General features: G+C 34.1%; 1 protein-coding gene across 3 annotated transcripts in view; it reads left to right on the forward strand.

The window, feature by feature from the left end:
• The window catches only part of man2a1 (mannosidase, alpha, class 2A, member 1), a 258,837-nt gene that overhangs the window by 167,837 nt on the left and 77,386 nt on the right, over nt 1-13,614 (forward strand). For all 3 annotated transcript variants that reach the window (XM_088629350.1, XM_088629351.1, XM_088629349.1), the window contains 5 exons: nt 3,118-3,185; nt 3,902-4,067; nt 5,524-5,751; nt 6,682-6,804; nt 12,676-12,790. In XM_088629350.1, coding sequence (XP_088485476.1) covers nt 3,118-3,185; nt 3,902-4,067; nt 5,524-5,751; nt 6,682-6,804; nt 12,676-12,790 — 700 coding nt within the window. The remainder of the gene's footprint in view (nt 1-3,117; nt 3,186-3,901; nt 4,068-5,523; nt 5,752-6,681; nt 6,805-12,675; nt 12,791-13,614) is intronic.

Below are 13,614 nucleotides of genomic sequence, written 5' to 3' on the forward strand. Positions count from 1 at the left end.
GCAACACAAGAATAGTACACGCTGTACATTGTCTGTTGATAATGTTTCTGTAATGCTTTTTCAGCACTCTGCATGTGACCTTGCCGGTGGCGCTGTGGGTTAGGTTCCTGTCACACGATCTGTGATCGAATCCCACTGGAACCAAGACTTTTTTTTAACTAACATTTCTTTGAAAAAATGAAACGTTTCCCTTGGTCAGAGATTAAATAAAACCTCACTCGCACCAAACAAATGTATATTTCCAAATATCACAACATGATCGAATTTAAGTCATTTTAATAACAATGAATAGTCACCTATGTGTTACAAAATAAACATTTATATTGATTTGAATCGCGTTTTGATTTAAATCGTAAACGCGTGTTTAAATATATGTGTTTTTTGATTCACAATCAGACAAATGCAACATAAATTGATATCTTTGTCTTCTAAGTATTTTAATAAACTTTCAGCATAGCTTTCTCCCCGTTTAGATTTATTTTTCTTGGGATCTTGGGATCAAATGTGGAAAGATTAGATTGTAATCGTTTTTATTTTTTAAATACATTTTATAGAAGTGTAATCTATGCTAAAAAGTTGTACCCCACCTGCTATAAAGATACATATTGTAATACTTTCGGTTCGGATAGGACAAACACGAGAACTCAGACTTGCGGAGTTAAAGCAAGTTAAAGCCTTGATTTTATATATCACCTTTAAAAGTGGAATCTCAAAGCAAAGTAAATACCCCACACTGATTGTCATGCCAATAAAGCACCTTGAATTGAATTGAATTGAGGGGGGAGGGCAAGCGAGAGAGCCAGGACAGACAGGCAAATAAGATACACTCCACAGACATTCACAACACATAAAGAAGAATATTTTAAATAAATTTCAATTATGAAACGCTCTGTTAAAAGCAAGGGAGTTTTTATGTCCGTTGCAGTTTTTTTGAAACTGAATCAGCGCTGAACTTGTTTGAATTGACTGAGCTCCATTCTGTACCACACAATGATCCCCCCACAGTCTCTGCCCCGGGTGATTTGTTTTTTTTTGACAGAGGGTATAAGGTAATATCACCTTGCGATTTAAATCAAAACGCGATTCAAATCAATATAAATGTTTATTTTGTAACGCATAGTTGACTTGTCATTGTTATTAAATTGACTTAAATTCGATCATGTTGTGATATTTGGAAATATAAATTTGTTTGGTGCGAGTGAGGTTTTATTTAATCTCTGACCAAGGGAAACGTTTCATTTTTTCAAAGAAATGTTAGTTAAAAAAAAAGTCTTGGTTCCAGTGGGATTCGATCACAGACCGTGTGACATGGGAGTCAGGAACCTAACCCACAGCGCCACCGGCAAGGTCACGTGCAGAGTGCTGAAAAAGCACTACAGAAACATTATCAACAGACAATGTACAGCGTGTACTATTCTTGTGTTGAGGTACATGAATATAATTATATCGTTACTAATTTCTAAATTTCTCATTTCTAAATTCTAGAAGTATGCTTGTTGACTCCGGTATCTCGTTAATTAAAGGCTTCGATGCTTAAAATGTTTAGGAAGAAATGGAATACTGGTGTGTATTTTGTCTTTAAAGTACCCAGACCAGCCATATACTGTATGTTTATGTTCCAAAATTAATATTGTTTATGGCCTTCACACAAGTTACAGTATGCTCCTATTCTTTTTATGCTCAGCTACTAAGATTTCCCTTCAGTGGTAAAATTCCATATAAATATTCAATACTACAACGGGCACAGTAAAGACGTTTACTGTAAATCTTTCTACGACAGACCAACGGACCACGAGTGCTCCTGTCAGTCAACCAATCACATACCGCGGTACCGCGCATCATCGTGCGTCACAATGCGCGACGCCGTAGCCAATTACCTCCGGTACGTGTCTGTACCGCGCACTTTGAATGGCTGCATCTATATTACCACTTTATTACTGAAACACGACTTATTGAGTGATAGTAAATAACTAATACAAGACTTATTAATCGTACATGGAAAGAATGTGTTTCTCATGAGAAGCAATAATGGTTTAAGCAGCTTTTATACATGGGGATATCCATGATGTGTTAAGAATCAGTATGTCAGTTTTATGAGATTTGTGATTCAAATTTTAAAAGATTATTATTTGATGTCAAAACATCAGATTTTAGGATTTTACACACCCTATATTGCATTTTAAATACATTTCTACTATGCAAACATTATGACATGATAATTAATTAAACTAATTTGGTTGATGATTTCATCCACTGCAACATTAATATGTATGTATACCTATTTATACTGCTGAGCATTTTGCTGACGCAATCAGAGCAAGTACCTTTCTCATGGATAAAAAACAGTGCCTCACACAGGATTTTATCCTTCAGCTTTCTAGTTTCAAGTTCAGACCCTTAACAAGTACTCCACTGCTTCCAATTAAAACATGATTTGGAAAATTATCTACTTTGAATGCTCTCTGCATACCTATCGCCAGTATCCAGTATTAAAGGTTTCTGTGAGAAGACATTATAAACTAGCATGCTTACTTTGCCCTGTGCTTTTTTTAAATTGAACAGAGTAATTATTATTCTGATCCTAATTTTGTTTTCAATTATTATATTGTTAAATGTGAATTTACCAGTTCACTTATTTTTTTGACTGTGTTAAGTGTTTATAATTTCTATCATAACTTCTAGAAGTTAAAATGGCATATTGCAACCACCGTAACATGAATTGCAAATATTGGAAAAGTATCTTGGCAGTCACTGATTGATTATGGCTTGTACAGTACATTTCAAGATCTTTCATATTTGTATTTTAGCTCTCTGCAGTATCTAGATAAAATATGGACAGCCCCCAGTAATGAGATTGAATTATAAGTATTTTTTAAAAAGCTGTCAACTTAATGAATTATTCTATGCTTGCAAAATTAAACCTTAGATAATTTGAATGTATTTGGTGGTCTGTTATCCAATACACAATTTGATTAAAATAATTCAGTTTATTTGATTAAAAATTGGAACAGAGAAAATTAGATTGCAAATCTTAATTAATTTCAGTCAGTTGTACATTTTCACTCTGTATATACTTGTGTTGCCTTGTATGTGTAAAGTATCCATTTTTACCTTCAGGATGACATTCAGCCCTCTCAAGATGCTTTGCCTCGCAAGACTGTGATTAAGCTTAGTGCAAATCCCAGGTAAATTGTGTTAAGCTCTCTACTCCTTCAACCTCCCTTCCCCCCAAAACAGTAAATAGTTCTGCATATAGCCTTCCTGTTTAGGGAATCCCAGGAGGAAATTGGCACATTGCATACTGGCCTATCAGATGTCATTGTAGTATGTAGGGTATCAAGCCTGCCAGATGTCTCCATTATGTTTTACCTGAGATGTCAAAGATGAGAATAAAGGGCAGAAGGTTGATTTTCCACTAAGTCCATTTCAATTTATTTTTTTCTGCCCTTCCATTAGGCTTTCACTCATGTTTGAAAGTTCTTCAAAGCTGCATACATTTTGCTACAGGAGATGGTGTATTAGGTGACTTAATGGAGCATGATGTGCATGTACAGTATTCTTATCTTGTAACGCGACAGTGAAACAACTCCCACATGTACAGGGATTCTGATAAAACAGCAGAGCAGAGTCCAACTGAAAAGTTTTGTCCACATCTTTCATGTGCACTTTTAGTTAAGTGCAATCATGCTTTATAAATGCACGCTTTTTTCATACGTGAGGGGCTTTACAGATCTTTTGGACAAATATAATAGCACATAATAAATAACAAACAGCAGTTTCAGTTGATTTTCCTTTTCCTTAGTTTTTAATTAATATGAACTGATTGCTAAAAGTGGCTAAGCAGTACCAATTTAATTGCTGAACCTTTTTTCAGTTTTTATGACTGTATTGTTTTTTTCAGGTCACTAGTAATCTATAACCCCACAGAACAGGATCGGTCTGCTGTGGTAACTGTGTATGTGAATACTCCAAGAGTAAGAGTACTCACAGCTCTTGGACACCCAGTGAAGGCACAAGTCGGTGCTGTCTGGGAGGAAACAGCCAGAGTATCCAAAGAAGCTTTCCAGGTGAAGTATGCCCAGAAAATAACTTTCTTTCTCTACTGTTTTTTCACACAGTGCTCATCCTCTTTTTTTCACACACTGCACGTCCTCAACAGCAGTTTTTATTTATTTTAATGCTCAGTATAATTCAAATAAATAAAATTAAAATCACATCTTGGTCCAATTTTTGACTGGAATGCGGAATTGCAAGTCTTGTAAATCTTGTCCCAGTAATGTCCTAAATAACACTAGTGGATCAACTGGAAGCGTGCCCAAACTTTTGCACGTGCCACATTTACTGTTTTATGTTTTTCAATCTGTTAACTTATATAAATAGTAACCGTGCATTACAACTTGCAGAAATATGTCAAGTTTAAATTTGTTCACTGTAGAGGTTGTTAACTTCTTTTCACTTAGAAAATTAACAAAACGTAATTTGGCCAGGGGTGCCCACAGTTTTGCATACAACTGTACGCAACACTTTGCCTTACACAATTGAAAGTCATCAAATGGCCAGCTCTACACAATGATTGATAATATGGTTCTGAACTGAACTGACAATAAAAACTTTTCATGATCTCTTCAAGTTTATCTTGTAATAAGTACACAAATCAGTCTATTGAAGTTGGCATTTAAGTGGCTTTTAAGTCTGTTATCCTGCACAGTCAAAAGGTTTTCTTTTGTATTACCGGGAAAAAAAAATAACTGCTTGAAAGTGTGACAAACCTTCAGATACAGTACTGTACCTTTGAAGGGTTAGCTGCCAAAGAAAACTTTGAAATGTCAAGCATTTGAACTGAGCCCAGAAGTTTTTTGTTTTCATAATGGGGGAATTTTGCCTATACTTTATATACTCAGTGATCCTCAGTGGAACTTTTTCTGTTATGAAAATGACTTATGCAATACAGTGTTTTTATATTTGTATTTACTGAAGTACTGACATTTCTTCTACAGGCTATCTTAAGGGATAATGAAAGACTGCAGTGAAATTACAGGAGTTTCCATTATAATATTACAATTAACAGCACCACCAAACCTCATTTAAATTGTGGCTGTTATGAATGCTGCATGTCCTAAAGTAAAATTAAACTGGGGCACTATGATAAATAATCTTGATTTTCACACCTGTCATCTCTTTTCACTGAACCCTAAACATTATTACTAAGAAAGTTTATTTTTTGTAAACATCATTTCTCAATAATCATAGCCTGTGAGAAAGTGTGCACACAAATGCGAATCATGTTGTTATTGACCTTATATTTGTGTTTTGTTTTGCAATAAAAGGATTCTTACCCTTGAATTAACATAAATCCCAGGAAATAATTGCATTAAACAAATTATTCTGATCTACCAGCTTTTGTCCTGTAATTTACGTTTGTGTTCTTATTAAAATCTGAATTAAAATTAAACTAAATAATTTGTGTATGACCAATATGTGCCTATTTTATTAGCATTTTTTTTTATTTTCTTATCTTGGAAGGTTTCCTTTGCGGCTCACCTGTCTGCCCTTGGACTAGGAGTGTACCAACTCACAGAAGGTGCAGACTCCAACACGGTCATGGCTGAATATACAATATATAAGAAAGATGGAGACCTGAGTGTTGATGAATCCTTCAGAATGAATGTTTTACAGGAAGACACTGTGCATTTCACCATTGAAAATCCACATCTGAAAGTGTGGTGTTCTGGATCTTCTGGATTAATGGAGGTTGGCTAAACTCAATCTGGGATGTTGTAGAAATGTGGATCCAATGCCGTTCCTAAATGTTTAACTACATTTGCTGAATGATACCACATACTATGCACTATTCATTTTATTAATTCAGCAAAAGTAAAATAAGCTTTAATTTAAAGAATTTATTAAAGCTGATGTCAAGTTTTAAACTTTCTAAAATATGTTATTTAAGCTTGGTTTAAAGCAGAGCAATATCAACAAAACCAGTGGCAGTAGCATTACCACCACCTTGGCTAATCTGGTCCGATTTCACAGAAGCTAAGCAAAGCTAAACCTGGTTCTTACTGGGTGGGGAGGCCTCAAAAGAAAACTAGGTTGTTTCTGTAATTGCTGTTGGTGAACCTATAGGTAGCATGGTTTACAAAAACAAATGGCCCAGTATAGTAACTGGGGACACTGTGCTGGAGGAGATGCCATTCTTCAAAAAAGTTATTAAACTTAAAATGAGGTCCTAAAGTTGCCCCTGAATTCAACTGTTGAAGCAGTTTCTTACTTCTCAACATGATTTGCTGTACATTGTGGCTGCAGGTGCATAATGGCTGCCACATGTCATTACTGCACTTCAGTAATGGATTGATTTAGTCCCCACTGTATAAAGTGTGTGAAGCACTTGGGGCTTCTTTTAAAAACGCATCACAGTAATTCAATTAAATATTAATTAAGATTTTTTTTTTCAAATGGTTATATTTCAAAGTACAATTGTGAAGCTTTTTTTTAATTGACTCCTGTTATGTGTATATTATGTAATTTCACAGGTATTGTTCCTTAAATTGATTGTTATTGATATAATAACAGTATAATATAATGAATATATAATATAATAAAAAGATGATAAATATATATAGCAGCAAATTAGCAAACCTTAAACCAGAAATTGTGAGCTAAGTTCAGTTTTTCTTTCAGAGGGTGAAATCTAAAGAAGAAGGGACAGAACGTAATGTGAAGGTGGAGTTTATGTGGTATGGAACAACTAGCAACAGAGACAAGAGTGGAGCATATCTGTTTCTACCAGATGGAGAGGCTAAGGTATATATCAGTTATTATTTTATTATGGGAAAAATCTATGCTGTCATTTGAAAAATCAAACATTGGCATTGCATGAACACTTGTTGTTCCAACAGATACTCTCACAACACATAAGCATACAGTATACACATACATTACACTCTAACTCCTGTAGTGTGGTGTTTCCATAGTTACCTACTGAGGCTAGAGATTATGTTTTGCAAATTCTTGTACTTTCTGTTTAGTAGATTTCATTTCTGTTTTGAGTGCTTCCGGAATGCTTTTATGTGCACAATATTGAGTTTTTTTTCATATCGATGAAAAGGAATCGCACATCCTTAGAAGAGGCTGATGCCAAAAGACTTTGAGTCCATTTAATGCACACTGAACTCATGGCACAACTGAACACTGTGAGCTGATTGGCCTCAACTCATTAGCAGTCTTTGTTTAGTTCTTTTTATGTCCTAATAGAAACTGTATTTCTTTGAAGTAAGTAATAATATTCTGTTAAGGGCTCCTAAGTGGTTCAACTAGTAAAGATTCTCATTTGGATAGAAGATTGAGCATTGTAGTCATGACATTGCTGGTTTGAGTCATTAGCTGACTGGATGCAGGCCAAATGGCAGTGCTGTAGTAGCCTCCAAACTGTTAGCCTGGGTATCCTTGGCTTGCTCTCTGTGTCTCTGTGGTGTCCTGTCCATGAGAGCTTCACCACTGTGAATGTGTGAAAAATTAGATTGTGGCTCAACAGTGTGTGCCACATAGTAGGCTGCATGCATGGACACTGTCTAAAAGGCTTGTGACAGTGAAAAGTGTTGATGCTAAAGCTGAGGGTGGGGCAACAGTTAGGGACATGGAAAATGACACATCAAAAGACACAGAAACAAAGTGTGTGGGTATTTGTGAAATCAATGATTTAGTACCTTAACTACCTTAGCCCATTAAAGATCAACGCCATCCTGTTTATATAACTTTTTTCATGTAATGTAAAGTTTGAATTGAAAATACCTAGTTTTACCCCAGTAAAAAGTTCTTGAGTAGACACTGTTCTTTTCCTTTAAAGATTTTTTTAGATACTGCTGTTTTCTGAATTTCACCTTTAAAATGTTTGACACAAAGTTTGACTGGTATTGCCTGGAATTGACATGATCTTATTTCAAGGTGCTGCTGTTTCAATTACTTGTTTGCAAATATTAAGTGTCCTGAATACTCCGAAATTGAAGTTTTACGTTTTTGAAGTTAACTATTTGTATGCTCTTCGAATAATTGTATGAAAACTGTCATATCATGTATGAGACAGTTGCCACATCTTGAGGTAAAATCAGTCATCAGTTGTACGTACAGATCGAGCCATTCAAAATTCGCAAGGTATGCTGCGTTAAAACAAGGTGGGCGTGGCGCAGTATACCGCATCTTACGGCACGTTAATTAAAATATGATAATAGTATCCGGAAGCACCTCGTAAAACCGCCAGGTGGAGCTAATAAAGCTTAATGTCTCATATACATCATTTAAACTGTCACCAGAAAACACCCGGTTTCGAATTCTGGTTTCGAAGTCCAGTTTCTGCTGAGAGTCAATCTTTTTCCAATTAAGTATTTAAGTTGTATACTCTTTAGACTTTTAATAATTTTAAACTGTGTATTACAACATGTTAATCATTAAACATTAAAAAGTTGGTATATTTTATGAAAGCAAGATTGCTTAGTTGGACAAAAGTACACAACCTTCTACCTTCATCATATTTTAATTATGCATAAATATTTTCTGCATCAAAGTCTTTAACTTGGTAACTTAAATGGGTTCTGGTTTTAACGTGCTTGTTCTAACATTATTAAGCTTATATTCTGTACTTCATAAAAAGTTATAACGTTTTATCCTTTTCTAAGAAGACGTAGTAAGAGCACTACTTGCTGTTATTGTAAAAAGATAAATGTTGTAGTGATTTAACATCACTAGTTATATTAATATGGAATCATGTAACTAAGCAGCTTAAGTATCACAAGTGGAAGTTTTGGAAACATTTTGAAATGATTTGTATCTGGATAAATTATTGTAAATGATGGTTTTGTGATTTAGGATTTCTTCACGAGTTCTTTAAGTTAAATGTGGGAAAAGGGTTATATTTACATGTTGTGTATCAAGGGCTGTACTTTCACCGCGCAGCAACCAGCTTGTACCATCTGTATGCCTGCCACTTGTTACAATAATAAATGACCATGGACAAGCTGTAAATTGAAGAGTTAGAGAAGACATGTTAAGTCTTGTCTTTTTAGCTTGGAAATTAACCTTTACAGTGATCCTTTTGGCTATATTTTTACAAAGCCGGATGAGTAAAAATAGATTGGATTAATAACTGGAGTAAAAAAAGATTTTTCACACATACTTTGAAACCATACCAACCAACCGGCTTTGGAACAGCTTTGGAGACCCAGCTGGGAGGGGGGGTGGTGTTTTGATTTTGCTGCACGAACCATATTCGCTAAATTACTATAATGAGTCCCTGAGGCATACCGTTCAAATTTCGGAATTATAAAAAATAAACCTTTGTTGAGTTTGCACAAGAGACAAAAGGTACCTTTTGTGAAGTTGTGTTCTGCTTGCAAAGTAGCAGATTTTGACAAACAGCTAATTCTGCTTGAAAAATGTAAAATCTCTCTGTGCTGTAGCTTTATTTAATTGAGCAGAAAGTCACCTTGCTCTTACAAGCAGTTCTGTTAAGTAGTGTTTGTGTTAACACCCCACACGCTTTTGAATGAGTTTTGAATGAATCAACTTTGTCAGTGAAAGAAATGACTGCGGGTACTTTTCTTCCCCCACTGGTGTAAGGTGATAATGCGGAAAACATTTTTTTTATTTTACTGTGATATTTGTTTAGATGAACAAATGTGTAGATTATGTTTTTAAGAGACTTCAGAAGGCTTCATCTAATGCATGAAAAATGTAGCATAATACCTTCTCGCGTTAGGAAGTCACTTGCACCTGGGATCCTCTTTATTCAAACTAAGGTTTCTAAAAATGCACCCAGGTACTAGATACTGTTTAAATAAAAGCTGTGAAATTTTGCACACATTGCGATCTTTAAATCTTTAGGTTGCAGGCTCTATGTCATTCACATTTTTATTTTATTCTTAATATCACTTAACATTGAATATGTTATAATATATAAAAAACACCAACAAATGTTAATATAGTGTACATAATATTTACTATTTTATATTTTTAAAGTCTGTCAGAAGAAACGTTTTGGGCCCAAACCGGGTATTGAACACCTAGATAGAACTCCTAGCGGCACACCCACTGTACCAACAGGCTGCTTGGAAACCCAGATGAGACCAACAGCTTAAAAATATTTCTAATGTAATCATGCGTGAATGAGTCAAATTAAAAATAAAACATGTTTACAAAGAAAGTGGATTAAAGTAATATTACCAGCTATATAAACACATATATTTAGATCCTTAAATTAATATCGTTATTAATTTCTTTAGGTAAGTGATTCTATATTATATTCCCTATTTAGTGGATTCTAAAAAGTATGAGGTTTTTTACTGCGATAATGAGCGCAAGTATTCATAGAAAAGGTTAAAACATGGAATACAGAGGGAGTTTCAGAAATCAAACAGAGGTCTGGAACATCCTGTCTCAAAAATAGACGTTTAATAAATTTAAATCACTCCGAACAAAATACAATTTTAAACTACAAGCAGCTTGAAATTATTATTTTTTATTAATAAATCACTTAACTTTAAATGTGTTGTGATATTTAGAAATACCAACAAATTCAATATAATGTCAATAATATTTACTATTTAAGTTTTTCAAACAAATGTTTATTTGTTAAAAGAAAACTCATGGCAAGAGCCTGGTTCAAACCCCCGACCTCCAGCATGCATGGCACACACCTAAGCCATTACACCAACGTGCCACTTGACAACTTAATCTATAGCTGAAAAGGGCAGGAAATAGTTCCCAAGTAATCGCGGGTCAAATTGATGCAGATGTTTACAAGGAAAGTGTACTACTGTAATAATTTGAGCTATATGAATATAATTATATCGTTATTAATTTCTTTAGATATGCGATTCCATATTATATTCCCTATTAATCAAATTCTAAAAAGTATGCGTTATTAATCAAATTCTAAAAAGTATGCGTTTTTTGACTGTGTTAGCGAGCGCAGGTATTCATAGAAAAGGTTAAAACATTTTATGAAGTATATAAACTTATATAGTCAGAAAGAGCACGTAAAAACGTTTCCAAAATAACCACACTATGTAACTGAATTAAAGACTTTGATCCTTAAAATGTTTATGAAGAAAGTGGAAAACTATATATGTGTGTATTTTTTATTTAAACTACCGTTACCGGCCATATACAGTTTACATAATATGTTTATATTACTAAATTAATGTTATTTATGACCTTCAGACATGTTATGTTCCTCTTCTTTTTATGCTCAGCTACTAACATTTCCCTTTAGTTGTAAAATTCCATATTAATATTCAATATTAAGCAGATTTCACTAACAACCAATGTACCCACGAGTGCCACCTGTCAGTCATTCTGGCCAGCCAATCACGTATTGTGGTATAACGCACTAAGCTGTAGATAATTTCACGCAGTACGGGGTTTTACCGTGTATTTTGAAGGGCTGCATCTGTATTTTACTACAGTGCAACTGTATGAGATTAAAATGCTATAGATCTCCAGCTGGTGTAAAAGTTGTGGCAATGAACTAATTTAATTTTCTTTGCTTTCATGCTTTCTTTTTAAAGCTTGTATAAAATAAGCCTTACCAAACTGCTTTGGTATTTGTTGTAAATGATTAGACCCAGGTAATAAGTCAATATACATTACCTGCATTCAAAATTATATTTCATTGTCCTGTATTAGTCTGTACAGCACGTGTGTAAAAATGGGAAATAGGTAATTTCATGTCTAAAAAAATGAGCATATAGAAAAAGCCTAACTGAAAAGGAATTATATATGACCTGGATTTCAATAGATTTTAGTAGGGCTGTCTGTATTAAATAATACTGTACCTGTTGATGTGAAAAAAAAACAACATAAAGGTTAAATTCAGAAATAACTGTACTAAGGCATAAACGCTACTAACTTTGAGCCTTGCAATTTACAGGTTGCCGTTAAAATTACATGATACATTAATACATTATTAAAAACAAGGCAACTGTAAAATGGATTTATTTCAAACTGACATAATTACTTAGAACTTTCATCAGTTGCCTTTTTTGTGTATATTCCTTATGCTTGTATATATTCCCCAAAAAATGTTTATTCACTCTTATGATGCAAAAACAATCAAAATCCTCCAAGATCAGTAGTAGTTTGTGACAAAAAACTGTAATGAAGGAAGAGACACTGAAGGGGTGAATGTTGGAATGAAAGAGCACTTTCAACATTCTCATGAGGAATTAGACAGATCGCTAACCCCCACAGGAGAGTGGATCTCCCAGTATATTAACTAAGTAAAACCAAAAAGCATTTGTCATGGGTGTAACATCTTAAAATGACACAAAAGCAGAGAAAGATTTCTGAGAAACTTACAAGCAAGAGGTGGCAGTTATCATGTCAGATTGTGGGACAACTCGATCACCTTCTTTAATTCCCAACCTCTAGCAAAATTGTATCTGCCATGGTGCACTGTAGCCAGAATCTAACTTGGATTGATTGCAGCTGCAGCAAGAAAGAGGTTAACCATCCCAGAAGTCCGGGCTCTCGTGAGTAAAACATGACATTACACGCCATTACACACCTCTCCACACAGGGATCTGTCCTATATTTTCTCCACTTTGCTTTATGTATAAAAGCTTGTTTTTTATGTGATTAAATGTTCTTGAAAATTAATACTCTTTGCTTTCATTCTTTCAGCCATACATTACTTCAGATCAACCTGTAATAAAAGTAATGAAAGGGCCTGTTATTTCAGAAGTTACAAGCTCTTACCATCATTTTACCCATTCTCTCCGTCTTTATAATGTGCAAGGTAAGAAACATTTTAAGGTCATTTTAAGTATCTTTGGCATTATTGTTTCCAGTTGGATTTGCTCTTGTTTTAAAATGTTCTGCACCCTGTGTCAACTGAAAAAAACGAAAATGTTATACAGTATGTACATTGTTAAAGCTATCTTGTGTGGTTTACTGTACCTAATAATTCATTCAAACCAATGAAGCATGCACACTGTTATTTTCAGAGCCACTTTTGAGAATCAAATTCAGGTAATGCATTTAATCTAATTGTTCATTGTTTGGCATGGTTTTACTGAATCCATTTATGTTTAGTCCAGGAAAAGCAATGGGTTTCTTGAAATTTTAAATGAACTAGATTGCAAATACATCTGAGTAGTATGTCTTTGTTAAACTGGATTAAGTGCTTCAATAATCTATGGTTCTTGTATTTCTGTTCTACAGTATATGTTTATGCTGGTTTTGCATGCTACCTTTATGTTCAACAGGTTGATAATCTGCCTTTGTTTACACTTAAAGAAAAAATGAAAAAAGAAAACAGTCAAATTGCATAGAATTCAAAAAACCTTGTTAGTATTTGTATACAATACAAGGTTACTTATTATACAAGGTGACTAACTTGAAGTTACTTTTTAAATTTGTATTCATGGCCCATTAGAAACATTTTTCCTGATTTTGGTTTTAATATTCAAACTCTGGACAATATTATAATTTAGTTTCCTTCTATTGCTCATGAAATTTTAGAAAAATAGAGGATGCATCACATTTCTTAATTATTATTCAGATATTCTTTCTCAGTTCCAGTGTTGTACAAATAATTTTATTTTTTTCCTTTGTTGCTTA

Source organism: Lepisosteus platostomus, chromosome 4, assembly GCF_059453375.1.
Source record: "Lepisosteus platostomus isolate fLepPlt1 chromosome 4, fLepPlt1.hap1, whole genome shotgun sequence".
In the NCBI taxonomy this organism is placed as follows: Eukaryota; Metazoa; Chordata; class Actinopteri; order Semionotiformes; family Lepisosteidae; genus Lepisosteus; species Lepisosteus platostomus.